This window comes from Mobula birostris, chromosome 9 (assembly GCF_030028105.1).
Source record: "Mobula birostris isolate sMobBir1 chromosome 9, sMobBir1.hap1, whole genome shotgun sequence".
Classification (NCBI taxonomy): domain Eukaryota; kingdom Metazoa; phylum Chordata; class Chondrichthyes; order Myliobatiformes; family Myliobatidae; genus Mobula; species Mobula birostris.
In genome coordinates, this window is record NC_092378.1 from 70278206 (window position 1) to 70303419 (window position 25214).

General features: G+C 40.1%; 1 protein-coding gene across 7 annotated transcripts in view; it reads right to left on the bottom strand.

Annotated features, from left to right (window-relative positions):
- Positions 1 to 25214, bottom strand: part of mon2 (MON2 homolog, regulator of endosome-to-Golgi trafficking) — a 165089-nt gene that overhangs the window by 72370 nt on the left and 67505 nt on the right. For 5 of the 7 annotated variants that reach the window (XM_072268242.1, XM_072268239.1, XM_072268244.1 and 2 more), the window contains 7 exons: positions 20985 to 21082; positions 20405 to 20530; positions 18172 to 18366; positions 16648 to 16772; positions 14997 to 15136; positions 7116 to 7266; positions 1931 to 2160 (listed from right to left, as the gene is read on the bottom strand). In XM_072268242.1, the coding sequence (XP_072124343.1) occupies positions 1931 to 2160; positions 7116 to 7266; positions 14997 to 15136; positions 16648 to 16772; positions 18172 to 18366; positions 20405 to 20530; positions 20985 to 21082 (1065 nt within the window). The remainder of the gene's footprint in view (positions 1 to 1930; positions 2161 to 7115; positions 7267 to 14996; positions 15137 to 16647; positions 16773 to 18171; positions 18367 to 20404; positions 20531 to 20984; positions 21083 to 25214) is intronic. The other 2 variants (XM_072268246.1, XM_072268241.1) reach the window with 1 other exon arrangement.

The following is a 25214-nucleotide window of genomic DNA, read 5'->3' on the forward strand; positions in this document are numbered from 1 at the left end:
CTGCATTTGATCCTTACTCTCAACCTTTCCTACCCATGAAGCTGTCCAAATGTCTTTCAAGTTTTGATTTTTAAGAGACTGCCCGAGTTCACTCAACATGACATAACTTGTGAGATTACTCTACAATTAGGGAATGAAGTGCTGGTTGAGTTTCCCCTGTACATTAGCTTAAGTCAGCTACCTCAGCACAAACTATTTGCTCTCAATGAAGAAGACAACAATCAACTGTTCCATATCAATTTCTTCACCTTCCCATTGCTTTCTTTCACTTTAATTAAAGTAAAACAAAATGAGCCAATGAAACTGGGAAACACTGTTGTGCTAACCACAACAGCAGACACAACTGTGATGACGTTACACAAGAGCACATGGAATCTCATAGCAGCTGTTTGCGATAACAGAGTGAATGGGGGATAATGATAGGAGGAAGTCTGCTGCTGAGTCACCCTTCTTGCTAGTTACTTTTGCTGACTTGTACCTGGGAAAACAAACTGAAGATTCCAAAGTACCATTAATCTCTCTGTACAAACATAAACTGAAATATTTACTTAAAAGGCAAAATACCTTACATATTTGTTTGATTATAAGACCATAGGACATTGGAGCACAATTAGGCTTTCCAGAGCATCCACCATTCTTTGATCATAGCTGTTTTATTTTTCCCTCTGAATTCCATTCTCTGCCTTCTCCCTATAACCTCCCCGACTAATCAAGAACCTACCATCCTTTGCTTTAAATATGCCCAAAAGATTTGGCCTCCACAGCAATCTGTGGCAATGAATTCCACAGAATCACCAACCTCTGGTTGAAGAAATTCCTCCTCATATCTGTTCTAAAGAGACATCCTTGTATTTTGAGGGAGCGTTCTCTGGTCCTAGACACTGACCAATGGAAACATCCTCTCCTCGTCCATTCTATCTAAGGGCCTGTCAATATTCGGTAGGTTTCAATGAATTCATCCTACCCCCATTCTTCTAAATCTTCTAGATCATGCTTCCTGTTAACACTTATTCTCCAAGACACTATGAATGACAGCATTACAAAATTACAGGGCCACTAATATAAAGAAGAAAGCACCTTTAGCTAAAAATAAATGCAAAATATATATTGTAACCAAAATAGCAAAATTGCTACTGTAATAAAAGGCACAAATATCCACAACAAATACAACTACTAAATCCATAACAAACATCTAAAATGGACGCCCCTCAACTTTCTGCAAAATAGTTATTACACAAGGAAGAGTTCTGCCACTATCATGGACTGATAGTGAAGATGAAAAGCCACTCACCCTACCAGCTATTTGGTACAGTAACCCAATTAATTTTCCTGCTCTTGCTATGCAGCTTTATAAAGTTCAAATATTTTCTAATTTTCTCAGTTTCCAAACTAGTCATTCTGGATCACAACCCTGTGTAAAATAATAACTCCTCAAAAGACCTCCTAAGCATACCTTCTGATTCCTGAACCTTTTGCAATGTAAACAAGCGATTCTGCAGTTGAAGGAAATCTTGAGCAACACACACACACACACACACATAAAATGCTAGAAGAACTCAGCAGGTCAGGCAGCATGTATGGAGGGAAGTGAACAGTCAACATTTCGATGAAGGGTCTCAGCTCAAAATGCTGACTGTTCATTTTTCTCCTTAGATGCTGCTTGATTTGCTGCGTTCCTTCAGCATTTTATACATGTTACTTTTGCATTGTAGAATTTTGTTTTAAATTTCCTCTACAGAAATTATTCATAATTTTCACAACTTTTGTTCATGATCTTTCACAGGGAATACTCAGGTACATCAAATAAAGATATATAATGTGAATTATGCCAAATTAATAGGGTTAATTTTGTTCACTCAGAGGGAGAACAGTTTACAGAGTAATGTGATGTAAAGTTGACACAATAAAGCAGAGATCAGGCATTTAGTACCAAGATTACCAGCCTCCTCTTCAGTCACTGATGACTTTTCCTGCTGCTCTGAAGGCTGCACCTCGGTGTCTGGATTTGCAACGTCACTCTGGGAAACAGCTTCACGCTCCAGTTCTGCCTCGATCATGGCTGTAATACCTCGAACCAGGTCCAGAAGACAACTGAATGCTACAGACATGGCATACCCATCAGGAATTGTAGGTGGCTCCACTTTGTCCAGTGATTCTAGGCTAAATTGCAGTTCAAATTAATGTGAGCTATTTTAAAAATCAGTTATATTTTAAGAAGCCATTAGATACAATTCTACAGTCTGGGGGTATTGGTACGATATCGTAATGCTGATCAATTCTATAATTAAAACTAATTTGAAAATCAGAAACTTTAATGCCTTTAGAAACAGAGGTGAAGTAAAAATATTACTCTATGTTAACTTTGTCAGGATAATATGCTTACTGAGTTGGAAATAAGTACTTTCCATATTGTTTAAATGAACGAAGTTTTGGATATTGTTTTACTCCTTGCATATAGGGTTACAGAACAATGCAGCATGTATGTAGGCCCTTTGGCCTGAGTCCATGCTGTCAAAGGCCCACCCAGTGACTCTCAATTGTCTGCTTTTGGCCCACATCTACCAAAGCCCCATCCCTCCATGTACTTCAGCGGTCCCCAACCACCGGGCTGCAGAGCATGTGCTACCGGGCCGCGAGGAAACGATATGAGTCAGCTGCACCTTTCTTCATTCCCTGTCACGCACTGTTGAACTTGAACATCGGGTTGCCAGCTGCCCCATATTTGCCGGGACATCCCGTATATTGGGCAGAATCGGTTTTTCCCATATTTCCCCTGCTGAGGCAGAGCATTCCTACGAAACCTTTCGTGCCGAAATGGCGTGAAGCGAAGAAGCAAATACCATTAATTTATATGGGAAAAATTTTTGAGCGTTCCCAGATCCCAAAAAATAACCTAACAAACCATACCAAATAACACATAAAACCGAAAATAAGTAACACTAACATATAGTAAAGGCAGGAATATGATGATAAATACACAGCCTATATAAAGTAGAAATAATGTATGTCAGGAATAATGTCGGGAAGATGAAGGCATACAGTATCCGATTTGTGGGAAAAAAAATCGGCACATCACGCATGCACACACAGGTGCCCGCACAAGGCTTCATGGTCATGGTAGTCTTTCCTGGGGTAAGGTGTCCTGGGATTTGACTGCTACTTTTGTCCCTTATTTGGGAGTGAGAAAGTTGGCAACCCTAACTGTAAAAGACACGTTGAGGTGAGTTTAACCCTACTTGAACACCCCAACACCGGCTGGCCGGTCCGCAAGAATATTGTCAGTATTAAACTGGTCCGCGGTGCAAAAAAGGTTGGGGACCCCTGATGTACTTAACCAAATGCTTCTTAAATGATATGACTGTATCCGTCTCAAGCAGGCAGAATAGTAGTTTGGCATGGATTAGGGGGCTGAAGAGCATGTTCTGTACTGTAGTGTTCTATGACTAGCTCACTCCATACACTCACCACTCCCTTTGTGAAAATTGGCTCGGGATAAAACTGTTACCATCCTCCTTATCTATGCAGCATATAATTTTTTAAAATTCTATAACATCACCCTTCATTCTCCTACATTCCAAGGAATAAAGACAAAGCTTGACCAACCTCTCCTAATAACTCAGGTTGTCTAGTCCTGGCAACATCCTTGCAAATCTTTTCTACACTCTATCAAGGTTAACAACATCTTTTCCATAACAGGTTGACCTAAACTGTACGTAGTATTCCAAGTGTAGCTTCATCAAGACTTGTACCACTGCAATGTAACATCCCAACTCCTATATTCAGTGCCCTGACTAATGAAGGCCAGTGTGCTAAATGGCTTTTTCATCACCCTGTCTACCTGTGATGCACTTTGAATGCAAAATGTTTTTGGACCCCTCTGTTCTATTACACTTCCGCATGCCCTATCATAACTCTTACGCTGGTTTGACTCTCCAAAATGCATCACCTCACACTTGGTATTGATATCTATTCACCAGCCCTCTGCCCACTTCCCCACCCGATCAAGATTCCCTTTAATCTACGTTAACCTTCTTCACTATCAACAACATCCCCTAATGTTGTGTCATTTGCAAACTTACTGATCAAGTTTGGTGCATTTGCATCTAAATCATTTATATAAATAACAAATAGCAAGGGTCCCAAACCGAATCCGAGAGCACGCCACTAGCTTCAATTTTGAGAAACAATCTTTAACCACCACCCTTTGCTTTTGACCTGCTAGCCAGTTTTGAATCCACATGACTTGCTCTCTATGGGATCTAACCTATCCTCATCTACCTTTTCGGTAACTTCTTCATAAAACCAAAAGGTTTGTCAAGCCTGACATCCCACACACAAAGCCAGGTTGACTCTGCCTATTCAGACTCCATCTATCCAAATGCTGGTGTACTGCCCTAGTTAAGATTTCTACTGCTATGCTGTGAGACAGTTTATATTAGCAGTTTTCTGTAAAAGCAGTGTGCCATGATGGAAAGTGTGTTTTGGATTCAGCTAAGACAAGGAGTCATCTTGTCCAACTTAGGAATGTGTATCAGCCAATCAGGATTGTGGGATGTGAGAGAAGGTTCTAAAGAGCTATGGGGAACAACTTTTCTGAAGGACAGTAGCCTGGTTTGGGGTATTTTGGGGGCAGCTGCAGTGTGGGGCACAAGAGAAGTTGCTGCAGAATACCGCTGGAAGGAGAGTCCCCATTGCAACAAGTGCTTTGTGCAGATAAATGGCTCAAAGGAGGAAGGGCCAATACTCTGAGAGAACCATTTCATTCAAGATGGTCTTCGAGGGGAGTTCAGAATGTTGCAGGTGCTGTCACGCGGCATGTGGGTCGAGTGGGTACACTCCTGACTACTCCAGTATGAGCTCCAATGTTATGTGCACATTGGACTAGTTTAACTGTAATGAGCCCTTTTATTTTTCTTTTATTTTCCTGTAACTGTTGGTTAAAGTTGAAAATTTGGTAAATATACTTTGTAATTTTATGCTGGTGTACGATCGGTCATTTCTGGGCTACCAATAACTGTGTATGGGCAGTATTTACACAGCATGCACTCAGATTGAGGTTTCTTTAATAGGAATATCCTAGCTTTCCTGTTTTGTTGAACCTGAAATTACACCGACCCTAGAAGCATATTGTTTATGAAAAGTGGCTGTTGGCAGAGTTACCCAACGAGCCAAGTCTGTATACGAGCCCTGATGAGCGGGTTACACTGGTTTATCCTGTCCCTCAGAATTCCCTACAACCACTTTCTCACTACTGTAGTCCATGGCTATTCAAGCTATCCTTTTTAAACAATGGAACGTTAGCCACCTTCCCGTCTTCATGAATAATGAAGCAAATATCTAGGCAAGGACCTCCGATACCCTCTGAACTGCTTCAGTTCAGGACCATAACCTGTGGACCTGTCCTATCCTTTTCCATCACTAACCTAAAACTAATAGAGTTATGATCACTCGAGTCAAACAGCTCCCTGACTGCCACATTGGTTACTTTTCCTGCATGTTCCCTAAAAGGTGGTTCAGTACTGCACCCTCCTGAGTAGGGTTCTTGGTATGTTGACTCAGGAAGCTTCCCTGAACACATTTCACAAATTCTACCCTGTCCAGGACCTTAAAAATATTAATTGAAGTTTGGTCCAAAGGTAATAGATTAGGGTACTTTTGGTAAATTTTCCTTCCACCCTACTGAAGGAGTGACTCTAACAGGTACAATTCAATGAATACAGTTGCCCAGCAGCTCAGTCCCATGAGCAGCTCTTGGAGAGCGAATGTTGGAATCTGAGCCAACACTGACTCCAAATGACATTCATAAAAAAATTTAATTTTCAGCAAATACGCTAAATGAGAACAAGTGTGTTTGCAACATTAAGTATAAAAGCATATCATTTTGACATAGCTTGAACAGTCATGCATTACAACTTGTCAATGTTAACATCTATCACCTGCTACAATGCAACATTAGTTTCAACACATTACAGTATGCCGAAGGTCTATGGCTCCCAATCATGCTTCAGAGGTGCTTTATATGCTTGAACCGTTCATTTAAATTTCTCCCAGTAACACACCCCAAAACCATTTACATAGACTCAGAGTACTACACCACAGAAACAGGCCTTTTAGCCCCTTTAGTCTGTATTATTCTTTAACTTCTTAAAGAATTTAAGAATTTTGCTTACTTCTTAAATAAATTTCTTTAAGAACAGATGTTTACTGGTGAGGCCTCACCTTGAGTATTGTGAACGCTTTTGGGCCCCTCATTTTTGAAAAGATGTGCTGGCATTGGAGAGGATCCAGAGGAGGTTCACAAGGAATATTCCAGGAATGAAAGGGTTATCATATGAGGAATGTTTGATGGCTCTGGGTCTGTACTCACTGGAATTCAGAAGGATGAGAGGGAATCTCATTGAAACCTTTTGAATATTGAAAGGCCTAGACAGAGTAGGTGTGGAAAGGATGCCTCTCATGGTGGGAGAGTCTAGGACAAGAGGGGACAGCCTCAGGATAGAGGGGCTCCCTTTCAAAACAGATGCAGAGAAATTTCTTTAGCCAAAGAGTGGTGAATTTGTGGAATTTGTTGCCACATGCAGCTGTGGAGGCCAGTTCGTTGGGTGTATTTAAGGCAGAGATCGATAGGTTCTTGATTGGACATGGCACCAAAGGTTACGGGGAGAAGGCAGGGAACTGGGGTTCAGGAGGAGATAGGGGAAAAAAAAAGGATCAGCCATGATTGAATGGCGGAGCTGACTCGATGGGCCAGATGGCCTAATTCTGCTGCAATGTCTTAAGGTCTTATGGACTTTCTACCAAACTGGACATGGACTTAAATCAGCTTCTAAAATAAAATCATTGAGAATTACAGAGAACTACTGATCATTTTTATTGTAAGCATGAATGTTTAAATAAATAAGGTTTCGGATATTACTCCTTGCATGTTAATTTCATCTTATTTTGAGATTTACCAATACAATTCAAACTCCCCAAGGGCACATGCACCTTGGATATTCCACAAAATCTATCTCATTCGTAAACGAGTCACCCAATAGGCTGCTATTGAATCTGGCAGAGAATTATTTGCTATCTGTAGCTTTTGGATGTCACTGTGTGATTAGATTTGCACTTACTAGCCTGCTTTTGAAGAGCCTTGTACAGGGATGCTCAGAATTGGTATCCATGTGCCTCTGTACTCAAAAGCTGGTTGTGGGGTGAATCCCACTGAGGCACCCATCCCCGTCCCATTCTGTGTTGCAGCAGGACCACTGATTCCACTTGTGCCTGCACAGACAAGAAACAGCTTTTCTATTTCTTAAAATAGAACTAGAACAAAATTACTCAAGAACAGACCAACATTATAAAGGTTTATTTATTATCAAAGTGTACAGCTCTGAAATTCTTCTTCTCCAGATAGCCACGAAACCAAGAAATGAAAGAATGGCAGTAAGATTGTCAACCCCCAAATCCCTCCTCCACGCAAATAAAAGAACAGGCACATCGACCCCAGATCCATGTTAGTTCCATCAATCCCAGACTACAAATGATCAACTCACTGTATAGGCTTTAACTTACTACGCCAAAATAATGCAAATTATTTAATACAACAAAAAATGCTGGAAGTACTTAGAAAAGGCCGCGTTTGTAAAAGAAGGGTAATTTAGAGCAATACAAATAGAATATACAACAGTACAGCACAGGAACAGGCTCTTCAGCCTGCAATGTTGTGCCTAACTAATTAAATTAGTTACCCAATGGCTAACTAATCTCTTGTTCCTGCACAATGTCCATATCCTTCACACCTCTTGAAAGTCCAATGTTCCTGCCTCTACCACGCCAAGCAGCACATTCCAGGCATCCACCATTCTATGTAAAGAAAGCTTCCCCTCCCACCTCCTTTGAAATTACCTCCTCTCATCTTAAATGCATGCCCTCTCATATTACACATTTCAACCCTGGGAAAAAGATACTGTCTGCCTACTCTATTATCAAGATTATATTATTAACATTGTCAGTCTCAACTACTAAAGGTTTCTCTTTCTGTGGTAGCTAACCTATAAATTAACAAACAATAAGATAACAATTGTAACTGAGGCAGGGTGCCACAAAAGCATAGCACTTAGCGTAACATTATTATAGTGCCAGTGACCCAGGTTCAATTCTGTCTGTAAGAAGTTTGTAGATTCTCCCCATGAGCAAATGGATTTCCTCTGTATGCTCTGGTTTCCATCCACATTCTAAAGGTGTATGGATTAATAGGTTAATTGGTCTCGTGGGTGTAACAGAGCAGAGCAAGTTTACAGGTTGGAAGGATCCGTAACTTTGCTGTATCTCTAAATAAATAACATAAATCTAGGAAAGAATGTATCAGATGTTTTAAGAATTACTCTAGTTTACCTCTAACTGAATGAAACTGCACACAACATTAGTGTATAAAACAGACCTCCAAACCAAAAACAAAGCTGGCCTGGAGGACACAGTGAACTGTCAGCAGTTCCGATGACTGCAAGCAATTATTTGTATACACATTCTGAAAGTTTCCGCATTCCATGAGATGTTTATTAAAAAAAAACTCTAGAATATAGTGGCATATTGGTCATGTTACTAGACCATTACGCCAGCAACTTGGAAAATTCTATTAAGATGGGTTCCAATCCCACCGGAGGAGCTGGGGAATGTAAATAATCCTGGAGTAAGAAACAGAACATCAGTAATGCTATTCATGAAGCTACCAGATTGTCTTCCAGTTCACTCCTGGCCTTTATGGAAGACAATCAAAGTTCAAAGCACAAATTAAATTTATTATCAAAGTACATATATGTCACCACGTACAACCCTGAGATTCATTTTCTTGCAGGTATATTCAGTTTTGGGCCAAGAAAGATTTCCAATCATGCCCTACTCATTCGGCGTCATCAAGGGGGCATGGTCACAATCATCAACAGGAAATGCTGGAGATGGATTGGGCATGTGATGAGAAGAAAGGCCAACTCCATTAGCAAGGCAGCATTTCATTGGATCCTTGAAGGGTGGAGGAAACTCGAGAGATTCAAGACAACTTAGTGCCATACCATAGAGGCAGAAATAAGGACCCTGAATCACACCTGGGGCACAATAGAGAAGATGGTCAAGTTCAGAGAGAGAGATGGAGGACCTTCAACGCTGCCCTAAATGCTAGTGGCGTAATGGGCAGTAAGTATACTCAGTAAATCTAAGAAACAAAGCAGAATCAGTGAAAGACCACACCCAACAGGACGGACAAACAACCAAAGTGCAAAAGACAACAAACTGTGCAAATACAAAAGAAAATAATAATAATAAAAAATAAGTGATACATATTGAGATGATGAGATGAAGAGTTCTTGAGAGTGACCCTATAGGTTGTGGAAACAGTTCAGTGATGGGGCAAGTGAAGTTGAGTGATAGCTCCACTGGTCAGGATCCTGATGGTTGAGGGATGACTGTTCCTGAACCTGGTGGTGTGAGCCCTGAGGGTCCTGTACCTTTTGACCAGATAGAAGCAGCAAGAAGAGAGCATGGCCTGTGTGCTGGGGGTCCTTAATGATGGATGCTGCTTTCTTGCGATAGTGTTTCATGCAATGTGCTCAATGATGGGGAAGGCTTTACCCACGGTGGACTGTGCTAGATCCACTACTTTTTGTAGGAGTTTACGTTTGAGGGTATTAGTGTTTCCATACCAAGTTGTGATACAACCAGTCAATACACTCTCCACCACAGATCTATATAAGTTTGTCAAAGTTTTAGATGTCGTGCAGAATCTTCACAATTTCTTAGGAAGCAGAGGCACTGCAATGCTTTCTTTGAAATGGCACTTACAGGCTGGGCCCAGAACAGATTCTGTGAAATAATAACACCGAGGAACTTAAAGTTGCTCACCCTCTCCAACTCTGATCCCTCAATGAGGATGGCTATTCGACTTCCAGTTTCCTCCTCCTGAAGTCAATAATCACTTCCTTAGTCTTGCTGACATTGAGTAAGAGGTTGTTGTTGCGGCACCACTCAGCCAGATTTTCAATCTCCCTCCTATCTGCCAATTCGTCACAACTTTTGCTTTGGCCACCGACAGTGGTGAGGTCAGCAAACTTAAATATGGCATTAGAAATGTGCTTAACCACACAGTCACAAGTATAAAGTGAAAAGAGTAGAGGGCTAAGCACACAGACTTGTGACAGTACACCTGTACTGATCGAAATTGTGGTGGAAATGTGGTAGAGATGTCGTGGAAAATTTGCTGACCCAAACTAAAATTTAGAAAAAGGTGGAAATACTTAGAAAAATAGGCAGATCTTTCATTCAATTTGACCACTGCTCCCTCTAAGCTGTGTGGGTGCGTGGTCACGCAGTAACTGAAATGTCCTGACGTAATCTTCCTCACTGCGCAGCTTGAATTTCCTTTCATGTAATGGTACTATAATTTTGAAATTATACTAATAACATTTTGCAATCTATGTTAATATAATTGTGAAATACCCTGTAGTTAATTGTGCTAATGAATATAATCCATAAAATTTCTAAATAAAAACATACAACAATTTTACAGCTATAATGTGTTTACATTGTCAGTGTTTCAAGTTACAACAGTGTTACGAATTGTAATAATAAACACAGAATGGAAGCCAGCTGATCACTGGCCGCTGAATGCAGTCACCAACTAAGTTTAAAAGTTAACAAAACATCTTATTACATTGCATATGATTTTAATGAACAAAATCTAAAGGATGCGATTTTTCAATTTCATTCTAAATATTCATTATATGCACAGTAGAAAAAAAAACATTTAAAGTTCCCTGCAGTTTTCAGGTTGTGTAAAGATCTCCTGCTTAGAGCGATGGTTGGTCTGTGTAGCCGTAAAAAAGCATTAGAGGGAGCTTGGATTTGACTGTTTATCTCTGTGGAAGCATTTTCACTACTAAGGCCTGTATTCCTTCTAAGGGAAGACTGACCATGCGTAAAAAAGAATTAAGGGTTGGTAATAAATATTGGCATTTCTAGAGCTCCAAAATTCCATGAATGATTATTTATAATCTCCCTGGTACCAAAGGTGATTAACAAAGATTAAGAACATGCAAAAACTCACTCCCCAGAAAATCATGGTATATTTTTAAAATTAAATTGCTGCATCATCTTAAAGAAAGCATACTTGCATACAGCCCTGTCATCTGCAAAGATACTGGTCAGAAGTAGTCTTGGAAGATGTTATATATACTGTTACCCCCAAAAATTCACTGTCATCACAGTGATTAACTAGAACTTTATTTTGGACAGAATCTAATCCTGCTGCCACAGTGGAGCTCTTTGTATGAAAGAACAGACCAGTGATGTGTTAACTAAACCTATGTCTAAATAAGTCTGGAAATTTCTGAAAAATAGCTATGAGGTTCTGTATGTATGTTTGACTGGCATATGTTGCAAAATGAACAACATTGAAATGTTGAGGAATCTCCCAGTGGATGTTTTTTGAGTCGGAAATCTATATTACAGTACTGGTACTGAGAACACTGAATAGGACTATTTTCTCATTTCTTTCCCGTTCACTCTGTGGCATTTGCGTAGCACAGCAGCTGGATAAGAAGCACACTGTGCTTATCCTGGATGGGTTCCCACTCCCAAATCTTTCACTTTATCCCTCCAGCAGTAACTAACTGAATGCTCTGATTTAGCACGGCAGCACAAAGTGGTACAAAGATGCAGCTAAATGTGTTTAATACTCTATCCTGTATCAAGTGAATATATTATTTCATATAAATTAATCTTCACTTAATACTTTTTTTTTGCCTGACGCCGGCCCCCCCAGGCCTGAGTCAACATAGTAGAAGTAATATATACAGTTTACATAGTGTTTCAAATAATAAGCACAGATTTACAGTGTTCAGGCCTTGTCACCCAACCAGTCCTATTTTCTTTTAAAAAATGGGTAAGTAGTTAAATCTGCATAAAATTATTATTCATGATTACAACCAATGAATAGACAAGAACACATCAAAGCAGCACCAGAAGTTGGCCACTTGGCCTCTCAGCCTTTTCCATCACCAATCAAGCTTGCCCTGCAACATATAGATGTCTCAACATCTACTTTGTCAAGTCCCTTAGGATTCTGCCTGCTTAGGTGGCATTTTTTTAAAACTCAAATAAATACAGACCTGAACCATCTAGCCTGGCATGTCACCAAAAACTTACACAAATTTCTACAGATGTACCGTTAAGAGCATTCTAATTGGCTGCATCACCGTCTGGTTGGGGGGCAGGGGGATGGAGGCTACTGCACAGAATCGAATTAAGCTGCGCAGACTTGTAAACTTAGTCAACTCCCTCTTGGGCACTAGCCTCCGTAGTATCCAGGACATCTCCAAGGAGTGACGCTTCAAAAAGGTGGCATCCATTATTAAGGACCCCTATCATCCAGGTCATGCCTCGTTCTCATTGCTACCATTAGGACGGGGGTACAGAAGCATGAAGGTACACACTCAACAATTCAGGAACAGCCTTTGCCCCCTCTGCCATCCATTTTCTGAATGTACATTAAACGCATGAACACTACCTAATGACTTTTATATTTCTATTTTTGCACTATGCCAGTGATAATTAAACCTGATTCTGATTCTCTCTAGACAGGAAAAACCTCTCATCCCTTCTGATGAAGCTCATTAGACTACCTCCAAAGTTACTCTATTATTTTCTAGGTAAGGGGACTAAAGCTGTGCAGAATATTCCAGTGTGGCCTCATCAAAACCCTGTACAACAATTTTTTTTAAAACTTTTATTCTTTAACTCCAATGTCTTTGCAATAAAAGCCAAAATGCTATTTACCTTTTTAACTACTTATTAGTCCTACCAGCCAACTTCTTGTGATTCATGTACTACAACAGCTGATTCCCACTGAACTTCACTCAGATAATCTTTCTTTCTGTTTGGATAAGCATACACTTTTGATTCCTCTCGCTAAGACGGACTTCATCCGCTTGGTTTTCAACCAATCATTTAATCTATCCGAATCTTGCCGCACAATGTCCTCATCACAGCATGCTCTTGCATCCATTTTCATTTCAATGGCAAACTGGAAACCTCAAATTTTGTTTCTCCCTCCACTTCATTAATATGAATAGTAAAAATTTAGGGCCAAGACCCAATTCCTGGACCACTCCATCCCTTCAACCCAATAAGAATCCATTTATTTCAACTCTTTCTTTTCCATGTAACAGCTAGTTATCATTCCATGCCAACATACTTCCTTCCATATAGTGGGATTTAAACACTCGCACCAGCCCTGTATGTGGTACCTTGCCAACTGTTCTTTTAAAACTGAAATCTGAATATATTACATCTGCAGATTCTCCTCTATCAAAATTCCCTGTCATATCTTCAAAGACAGCAAATTTGTCAACTGCGATTTATTTTTAATAAATCTATGTTAACCAGGTACGACTTCATTGAGCTTTCTTAAATGATCAGTTATTTCCTTTTTGATTATCATATCATCTAGCATCTTACCAACAATAAATGTTAAACTAGCTGGCCCAGAGTACCCCATCTTCTGTCTTCCTCCCTTACTCAAATGCTTTCCATTCTTCTGGTACCATCAAGGAATTTCACAAAAATATTCAAACTATAGGCCCACTATCTATGCAATAACTTCCTTTAAAACTCTAACTTGTGGACTACTACTTCCTGTTTATTTGTGAATTTCTTTAATTACCTTATGTCTTGTGATTGGATTTTTACAGTTCCTCACTGATATTTGAAATTAGCCTATTGTTATAATGATATTTGCAGTGTCCTCCATTATGAAGACAGACGCAAAAAAGATTTATTATATCTGCGCTTTCTGTTATTTACTCACTAGCCTCGTTCTCTACAGGGAACACATGTACATTAGCCACCTTCTTATTCTTACAGGACTGTGCAAAAGTCTTAGGCACATATGTATAAGTAGGGTGTCTACGAATTCTGTACAGTACTGTAATTTTATGTAATGCACTGTACTGCTGCCACAAAAAAATACAAATTTCATGACAGATGTGACTGATGATAAAGTTGGCTCTGATATGGGTCTCTATTGTGGACTGAGTGTGGGAAGCGTGCAGGGAGAGGGGAATCACAGTTGGGAAAAGGGGAAGGGAGAGGGGAGGAAGAGGGAAGCTTCTGAGAGACATTCTGTAATGATCAATAAACCAATTGTTTGAAATCAAATGACCTTGCCTGGTGTCTCAGGGCTGGGTACGTCTGCACCCACACTAACCGCCGCCCCCCTCCCAGTCCATTTCTACCACTTGTCCCATACCCTCACTGGGGACTCCACACTCACCATTCCAACATCTTGTGCTCCCGCCAGATCTCTGCTCTATGTTGACAAAGGCAGTACTGTGCAAACACCATAGGCACCCTAGCTATATATAAGTGTGTCTAAGACCTTTACACAGTACTGCATATCAATAAAATAAATTGCTTTTGACATTTTTTTCTTAAAATCAATTCTCTCAAAATCTACTACTACTATGTCAACTCAGGCCTGGGGGCTGGCGTCGGGCACGATGACAGACTCTCCACTTCTCCCTCTCCCTCATCAGTGTGTTCAGTTCATCTACATTAGCCGTGCCACTGTCTTCTAGGAGCGTGTTGACCACAGTCTTAGGAGGGTACCCAGGGTTCATCCTCCCATGCTTGGGCTCCCATTTGATGACTAGGCTGGCAGGTAGCTCAGGGTGGCGTAGACAGTGCCCTCTCAAAATCAGACCGGGTCAATCATACATCAAATATTCATCTTTGCCCAAAGTATGGTTACAATGTTGAACTTGCTTACACAGGGACACGCTGAATTGAACAGCAGAGATGAACTGAAGTTGAACCTGGACAAGCACAAGACAGAGGAGGGAAGGAACAGATGTGCTCATAGGGTTAGATGCAACAGAGGGATGAAGGAGTTATGTGAAGCTTACACCTATTATAAACATTTTGTAAAAGATATTTAGGACTATATATAGGAAAGTTCTCCATACCTGTCTGTGCATTTGTGATTGGGTTGTTTCCAGAACTGGGAGTAATGAAGAGTGACTGTATAAAAGATCCCAATGCATTCACAATATCTCTGAAAACCTTTGTTGAATGTGGCTTCATATCATATGACTGGCAAAAAGACCTGAAAAAGCAAGCAGAAACATTCCTGGAGTCAAATGCCATGGGATATTCGACCATAAAACACAGGAGCAGAATTAGCCCACTCGATCCATTGAGACTGCTCTGCCTTTCCATCATGGCTGATTTATTCACTCTCAACCCCACTCTCTTGCCTTGTCCCTGTAACCTTTGGGGCCCTTACTAAATAAGAACCTCTTAACCTCCACTTTAAAAATACCCAATGACTTGGTCTTCGCAGCTGTCTGTGGCAAAGAATCCCACAGATTCCTCTGGCTAAAGAAATTCCTCCTCACCTGTACTCAAGGGATGTTCTTGTATTCTGAGGCTGTGCCCTCTCCCACTATAGGAAACATCCCCTCCACATCCACTCTATCCAGCCTTTTACTAGCATGAATACAGGCCCAGAGACGTCAAATGATCCTCACACACTAACCCTTTCATTCCTGGGATAATTCTTGAAAACCTCCTCTGGACCCTCTCCAATCCCAGCACATCCATTCTTAAGATGTGGGCCCCAAAACTGCTCACAATACTTCTATATGGTCTGACCAATACCTTTACAGCCTTTGCATTACATCCTTGCTTTTACAGTCTAGTCCTTTTGAAATTAATGCTAACATTGCATTTGGGGTCCTTACCATCAACTCAACCTGCAAGTTAACCCTTAGAAAATCCAGCACAAGGACTCGCAATTCTCTTTGCATCTCCGAATTCTGAATTTGCACCCCATTTAGAAAAAATTCGACATCTTTATTCCTTTCACCAAACATTTCTCTACACTGTATCCATTTGCCACTTCTTTGACCATTCTTCTTATTTGTCCCAGTCCTTCTGCAGATTCTCAGCTTCCTCAACAATACCTGCCTCTCCACCAAGATTGCACCATCCACAAACATGGCCACAAGGCGATATGAAGATATGATACTATTTATTGCAGCAATACAGATAAAATGTTCCAAAAATAATTTGGACAAGTAGTGTAGCTTCAAAGTCTCAATCAAATGGAGGAAATAAATATCTATTTGGTATTTTATCAAAGTTAATCACATGACTCTGTTCTCTTCTCTTGCAGTTTAGTCTATTTGGTTTTAAGTTACTGATTCGTGTTTGAGAGTAGCTTCAATAACACAACCATTATTTCAAAATCAGTTGGTTGCCTTTCAGGTGAACAGGCTTTCCTACTTGATCTAAATAAAAAATCTAACTAATGAATTAACAATTGAGGTCAATGCATTAATGCTCCAAACTTTTACCAGACTATTACTGCCTTTTATCATTTGCTCTTAAATCTGACAGAGCCAAACCATTGAACAAAGATAGTTTGGGAATCAAATATATTCTTCCACATGTTTAAAAGGATCACAAATCATCAGCTGTGCACAGGCAAAAATATGCTAAAGCTATGCAAAGTAGATTTTCATTAAAACAACATTAAGCAATCTATGTCATCTTTAGGCATTTAATTGAACTGTGAAACATCAAAAAGTCAAATAAAATGAACAAGAAGTTTACCTAAGAAGTTGGGGCTGCATACAAAGTCTGTGAATGCATTCCACAGCAACTGCTCGAAGCCACTGGGGTTTATCACCATCCAAAAACTTCACCAGCAAAGACAAAAATATCTCACATTCCGTTACCTGACAAACACAGAAGAGCCAGATTAGCCACACAGGAAAGAGCAGCCAACTACAGAAGCATTACCATTCCAGAAAACAACCTGATGAACCTTTTACTTTTGAATATATACTTAAAAGGAATCCTTTGCTCAAAGAATGACGAATCTTTGGATTGATTTGCAAAATGCTATTTAGATGCAAGAGAACACTGAAAGCTCAGAAGACAGGTCCTCACCACCATCAACACCCCCAGCACCCCACTTCTCCTTAATCCTAATTCATTGTCTATTAAACTCAAAGTGAGAGATTGAAGAACAGCATGATGCTCAAGATTACAAAACAAGGATGCTATTTTGAAGCAATTCTCAGCAATATCTAATCATATCTTGAAGAAATCTACTTTTCAGATGAGCTTTATTAGTTCAGCAATACAGATTTTGGTCTCAGTGCCATTATTATCATAGGAGTCCTCTACCTGTAATCCCGTGATTCAATGGATAAAAGGAGACAAGGTATATGAATAGAAACTAATTTCAACAGATTGGTAAAAAGTGGTACAATTTTTTTAAATTAGCTCTGAACACTTCCAATGTAATCTCAGACCAGTCTCTTGAAAACTTTGATAGCACTGTACAAGCACATGAACCCAAGTACACAGAAAATGTTGGGAAATTTAAATTATTAATACAAGTAATTCTGAACAGGAAGTCAGAAGTAAACAATAATAGCAATAGCAATTAACAAAACATACATGTGTCATTGGTCACTCATTAATTACACATGAAACACCCCACTTATAATTTTAATCATAGAATTTACTGAAACTGCAAGGCATTGGACCATAAGAAGCTACAGAGGACAATAATAACCACTGAGAGGATCATCGGGGTCTCCCTCCTCCTTATATGTGACATTTACTGGGAGCGAAGGGCTGGAAGCGTTGTTGAGGATCCTTACCACCCAACCCACAATCTCTTTTTCCCACTACTGTCAGGAAGGAGATACAGGAACATCAAGAACTGGGTAACAGCTTCTTCCCTCAGGCTGTGACGCTAATGAATACCCCACCACCACTGAAGTCTCATCATTAGGACAACAAGCTATTTATCTATGCTGTGCTTTATTACATGCATTTTGAATTATATTTTATTCACTTCCACAGTAGAGTATTCTGGTTTATGCTGCTTGTGATACGTTCCAGAGAAACACTGTTTCATTTGGTTGTATACATGTACAGTCAGATGACAATAAACTTGAACTCGAATTTAACTTAATTCATAAAATCTAACAGATATTTTTAGGTCTATAATGGGCATAATTTTGAATATGAATATGGGTTTGAACAAAATTGGCAAACATCTTTCTGGATAATCTTTATGCAAAGACTTAAGATAGGTCGGAAAAAATTTTAATCCCTTACCAGAAGACCATAGAAGTGCTTGATTAAAACAGATACCACTCGGAGAAGACGCATGCAGATAGGAAAGTACGGCTTCTCAACAGGAGTTGGAGAAGATGGAGTACTGGTACCCTGTCTGAATTTGATATTGGGAGAAAACAGCTTGATCACTAAGGGACATACCCTTTCCTTCAAAAGGAAACTGAATTCTTGATGCTGTAGGGAAGGAAAAAAAAATACTGAAATTATCATTAACAAATCAAAATCATGGCAACATTATTAGAAAGTAACCAGATTCTTATTTATCAGGTAGCATGGTAGCGTAATGGTTAGCACAACACTTTACAGTGCCAGCGGTCCAATGACCACTGCTGTCTGCAAGTTTGTACATTCACCCTGTGACCGCGTGGGCTTCCTCCCACATTCTAAAGAAATACAAGACATTTGGTTAGTACATTGTGCGCATTCTGTGTTGGTGCTGGAAGCGTGACCCAGCACATCCCTGACACAAGTGACATATTTTACTGTTATGTTTTGATGTACGTGTGACAAAGAAAGCTAATCCTTATTTTATCTTACATCTTTATTTAAATTTTTACTGCATGTAGTATTTGCAGCTGCAGAATTCCTATTGGAATTGTCAGCATGAAATTTACCAATCATGCCAATAAGCAGAAAATTGGAAACTTTTTATTCAGTACAGTGCAACTTTGACAATGTGCACTGTTATCAATCAATGTCACCTTGAAATGACAGAGAGGAAATTAAGAACCTGGTGGCATGGTGTGAAGACAATATCCTATCCCTCAACATCAGCAAGACGAAGGAATTGGTTGTTGACTTCAGAAGGAGTAGCACACCGCACGACCCAATTTACATCAGTGGTGCGCAAGTGGAACAGGTCAAAAGTTTTAAGTTCCTTGGGGTCAATATCACAAATGACCTGACTTGGTCCAACCAAGCAGAGTTCACTGCCAAGAAGGCCCACCAGTGCCTTTACTTCCTGAGAAAACTAAAGAAATTTGGCCTGTCCCCTAAAACCCTCACTAATTTTTATAGATGCACCGTAGAAAGCATTCTTCTAGGGTGCATCACAACCTGGTATGGAAGTTGTCCTGTCCAAGACCGAAAGAAGCTGCAGAAGATTGTGAACATGGCACAGCACATCATACAAACCAATCTTCTGTCCGTGAACTCACTTTACACCGCACACTGTCAGAGCAGTGCTGCCAGGATAATCAAGGACACGACCCATCCAGCCAACACACTTTTTGTCCCTCTTCCCTCCGGGAGAAGGTTCAGGAGCTTGAAGGCTCATACGGCCAGATTTGGGAACAGCTTCTTTCCAACTGTGATAAGACTGCTGAACGGATCCTGACCCGGATCTGGGCCGTTCCCTCCAAATATCCGGACCTGCCTCTTGGTTTTTTTGCACTACCTTACTTCCCATTTTTCTATTTTCTATTTATGATTTATAATTTAAATTTTTAATATTTATTAATATTAACTATTTTTAATATTTTTAATATTTAATATTTGTAATCCAGGGAGTGTGAAGCCCAGAATCAAATATCGTTGTGATGATTGTACGTTCTAGTACCAATTGTTTGGCGACAATAAAGTATAAAGTATGCTAAACTGAGTTTGTGCTTGTCTCCTCAGCAGGATGCACAAGATACCAGTGCACCACAGAGGATATGAGAGTTTCTCTTGAGGTTTAGATAGAATTACTCCACCAACTACCACTAAAGTTCAGTCATTTCATTGCTGGCTAAGGTAATTTGACCTACTTCATGCCACAATTGCTTGTATAACAAAAGCAGTGAATATACCTGAAATGTAATCAATTGTCTATATAGTGCTTCATGGTGGAGCAAGGCAAGCTATTATTTTCTTTCAAAGGTAATATGTTTATGTGAAACTCCTACACCAGTTACAGAGGAATTATCTTAATTATTTAATTTTTAAAATTTCAAATCAACTCTGATCTTGAATAGAAAAAAAATCTCACATTGCTCAAAATAGTCAATACAATGCAAGTTCTCTACCCGCATTGAGAGTGTAAAGGTGAGAGAGCCAGGACGATAAAATGAGGGGGAAGGGCATGGTAGGTGGTGGTAAGATAGCTTCCCAGTTTCTGTCTCAGACCTACTTCCCATCTCTTTACTTTGAACTGATTCGACTTAAAGTCCAGTACTGTACCAACACAGTAAGGATAGAATAGGCGTTACAAGCCGCATTTTAGACACTTTACCTCCAAAAATACTCGTGGAAAGTCATTCAGAACTGACTCGAGCAACTCTAATCCAAAGGTTCGGGTCATTTCTGTCATTCCCACCAACCAGTATGGAGCATCTGCATTTACTAACTGGCACAAGTCCTGGAAAATTAAATGAATTAAATAAGGCCATTGATGGAAAAGCAGAACTCTTTGAATAACTTAATAAAATCACATTAGCAGCAGAAAATATTAGATTCATTCTGTAAGAATTAATAACTTCTTCTGCATCTCTAATCTAATCAAGTCAATATCTTTATTCATGGGTTGCCCATGATATCAATAATCTCAAAATGTGAAAGCTAGCGATCTAATTGAGGTAACTGAATTGAAAGAGTTAGTGATGTAAATCAACATGCACCAAAATGAAGCATGATCAAATGCCTCCCAGTAAATAGCTTAAACGTTTAACTAGCACAGGAGGTTCTTTTCACATTAGATTCACACAAATTCCCACAATTTGCCCTGGTAAATTTCATGCAATTAATAAAACTGATGATTTTCATGGGCATATCTCATTAATCTCCGATTTAACAATAGCAAGTAGCAGCATTACCTGAAAGAGCATGTATGCATCTTTTGCACAGGGCCTCAGTGTACTGATGGTTCTTCTGTTGCTGTTTCCTTGAATGACAGGAGGTTGACTATCACTGTCTGAAATAAACAGACAAAGTCAAAGCTGTTCATTAGGATGTGGGATTTCAGTACCTATACAATGCTGTTTCTCTCTCCATGATTACTTTTTCGTATTTATTCATTTTAAAGGATCTGAACCTTATCGGCAAAGCATCTCAGTTCACTGTCTACTGCTTCATTTCATCTTCTTTTAGGGAACAAGTTGTTAATTTTGGTGTGAGCTGCTACCAAATGTCATAATGCAGAAAGAAACAATTTATTGAAGATTTTAAAATTAGCTTTATTTGATACATGTACAAGTGTTGCCATACTTCTGGTGCCAACATAGCATGCCCACAACTCACTAACTCCATCTCATGTGCAAGGAAACCGGAACACACGAAGGATACCCATGCAGTCACGGAGAGAAGGTACAAATTCCTGACAGTGGTGGGAGCTGAACCCTGACTAGTGATCACTGGCACTGTAGAGGATTATGCTAACCGAATGCTTCAGGCTGAATAGTTTTGGCTGTTTCTTCCCCAGAATGTAGGTGGTGGTGACTGTTCCTTCTAAGCTGCGCTGATGTGCGGCCATCTAGTAAATGAAATGCTCCTGCACACATGACCTTTGTTGCTGCGCAGCTGGGATTTTCTTTTACATAATGTTAATATAATTTTGAAATTATGCCAATACAATTTTGAAACCTATCTTAATATAATTATGAAATACCCTGTAATTATGTGTTCATTAATATAATCCATAAATTTTCTAAATAATAAATGTATTACAACCTTTAGTTTGAAACATTTCAGAGCTTCAATGTATTTTACGTTGTCAGTGCTTCAAGTTATAACACTGTTACAAATTGTAACAATAAACATGGAATGGAAGTTGGTAACTGATTGTTCATAAACCACCAGTATGCTGAACATCGACACCATATACGTTTAATAGTTTACAAAATGTGGAAGATTTTCTTTGTTGTACTGCATTTCATTTTACACTTCAATTAATAAATAAAATCAAAAATGTGATTTTTCATTCTAAATATTCCTAGCATGCATATTAAAAAAAACATTTAAAGTGCCTCACAGTTTTCAGAGAGAGTAAAAATTTGCTGGTCCGTGAAAATTAGAGGGAACGTTGGCATTTGAGGGGTAATCTTTGAGCCAGCGTTCCCTACCTTTTTTATGCCATGGGCCAATACCATTAACAAGGTGTCTGTTGACATCAGGTTGGGAATCCCTGTCTTAGAGGTTTATAAAATCATGAGGAGCATAGATAAGGTGAACAAGATCAGTCTTTTTCCTGTGATAGGGAATGTAAACTAGAGGGCATAAGTTTAAAGTGAAATTGGGTCAGGGCTCCAGGGGATCTGAGGGCAAGACCGTAGTGGATATATGGAACATGTTGCCAGATAGAGTGGTACTGGTGAGTATAATTATGATTAATAGACATGTAGACAGACACATGGAAAAGAAAGACGAGGGAAACGGGCCAAATTTTCCTCTTCTCCAGCTAGTTTCTCCTGCGGGGTCCCACAAGGTTCCATCCTAAGTCCCATTTTTCTCTATATACATGCTTCTCCTCGGCCAATTCATTCAAAAACTCAGAGAACAACCTGTCTCTTAATACAGCAAAGACTAAGGAAAGTCACGGGATGACAACTACGTTCCAGTCTACATTAACGGAGACATAGTGGAGAGAGTGTCCAGTTCCAGGTTTCTGGGAATACATATCTCAGAAGACCTTACAAGGTCCACTAACACCACAACAATAGTTAAGAAAGCACAGCAATGCTTGTTTTTCCTCAGGACGCTGAAGAAAGCTGGTCTACCTGAACAGATGCTGGTGACCTTTTACCGCTGCACCATAGAGAGCATCTTAACATACTGCATCTCTGTGTCATATTTCAGTTGTACAGCAGCTGATAGGAAAGCACTTCAGCGGGTCGTCTCTAGCGCACTGATCATCGGGACACAGCTCCCAGCCCTGAAGGACACCTACAGCTCTCGCTGCCTAAGGAAAGCTACAAGCATCTGTAAGGACAATACACACCCATGCAATCATCCGTTTGAACTTCTTCCATCTGGCAGACGTTATAAGATTCTCTATGCCTGCACTTCCAGGCTGAAAAATAGCTTTTGCCCCAGAGCTATAATTGCTCTGAACCAATCGATCAAGCATCATCCATAAATTTATTATATTGCTGCTTTAATACTGGTTTTATGGCCATCATGCGTCTGAGTTGTGCTTTTGTACTGCTGGACATTGCTTGTACTGGCTGGTTACTTGATTTTATCTATTGTTTATTTATTTTATTTGTTGTTTTATAGCACTGAGTATGAGAGTTGCAAACTCTTTTTCGCTGTATTTGTGCATGACAACTGTACTATGCAATGACAATAAAGATATTTCATTTCATTTCACATTTCCTTCCATTGTTATGCTGACAACACACAGCTTTATCTCCCCTTGAAACCAAACCACCAGTCAAACCTAGTCAGCCTCATGAACTGCCTTGAGGACCAGGGGGTCAGTGTGGACATGGTGGAGGATTACAGATACCTGGGGTTACGAATTGACAATAAACTGGACTGGTCAAAGAACACTGAGGCTGTCTACAAGAAGGGTCAGAGCCGTCTCTATTTCCTGAGGAGACTGAGGTCCTTTAACATCTGCCAGACGATGCTGAGGATGTTCTACAAGTCTGTGGTGGCCAGTGCTATCATGTTTGCTGTTGTGTGCTGGGGCAGCGAGCTGAGGGTAGCAGACACCAACAGAATCAACAAACTCATTTGTAAGACCAGTGATGTTGTGGGTAAGGAACTGGACTCTCTGACGGTGGTGTCTGAAAAGAGGATGCTGTCTAAGTTGCATGCCATCTTGGTCAATGTCTCCCATCCACTACGTAATGTACTGGTTGGGCACAGGAGTACATTCAGCCAGAGACTCATTCCACCGAGATGCAGCACAGAGCGTCATAGGAAGTCATTCCTGCCTGTGGCCATCAAACTTTACAACTCCTCCCTTGGAGGGTCAGGCACCCTGAGCCAAAAGGCTGGTCCCAGACTTATTTCTTGGCATAATTTACATATTACTATTTAACTATTTATGGTTTTATTACTATTTATTATTTATGGTGTAACTGTAATGAAAACCAATTTCCCCCGGGATCAATAAAGTATGACTATGACTAAAGTGTTGGATGGCACAAAACTTTCTACAGCTGAACGAAGGCAAGTCTGAAGTTGTCTTATTTGGCCCCCCTGACTCCATCAAAGTGACTATCAACAGTCTTGGTAACTTGTCCACCCTTGTCAAACCCCATGTCAAAAACCTTGGTGTGATATTTGATTCCGCCTTTAAATTTGACAAGCAAGTTAATGCAGTAGTAAAAGCCAGTTTTTTCCAACTTCGTACCATTGCCAAAATCAAGTCATTTCTCTCTTTCAAAGATCTCGAGAAAGTCATCCACCCCCTTATATCCTCCCACTTGGACTACTCCAACTCCCTGTATACTGGGATTAGTCAGTCGTCCCTGTCCCGCCTGCAACTGGTCCAGAACGCCGCAGCCAGGCCCCTGACAGGTGCCCGGAAGAGGGACCATATTTCTCCTATCCTGGCCTCTCTCCACTGGCTACCAGGACGGTTTAGGATTGATTTTAAGGTTCTCCTGTTTGTTTATAAAGACCTAAATGGGCTGGCCCCCTCCTATATCGCAGACCCTCTAACCCTTTATTCTACTTCCAGGTCCTTCAGGTCCGTTGACTTGGGGTTCCTGGGTGTCCCGCGATCTAAATTTAAGTTCAGGGGTGACTGCGCCTTTACTGTTGTAGCCCATAGACTGTGGAACAGCATTCCCCTCCCTTGACTCTTAAGTCCAAGCTTACAACTTACCTTTATTCATTAGCTTTTGAATCTTCCTGATGCGGCTGATTTTTGGCTTGTGCCTAGGCCCATGTGTTGTTTATTTTGTGCCTATAAGCTGTGTGCCTTGTTGTTTATATCTGTGTTTATTGTATTTGTGATTTTAGTTGCCTGTTATGGTTTGTACAGCACTTTGGTCAACATGGGTTGTTTTTAAATGTGCTTTATAAATAAATTTGACTTGATTTGACTTGAGTTGACTTGACTTGACTTGGGGATATGCTCCAATGCAGGCAAA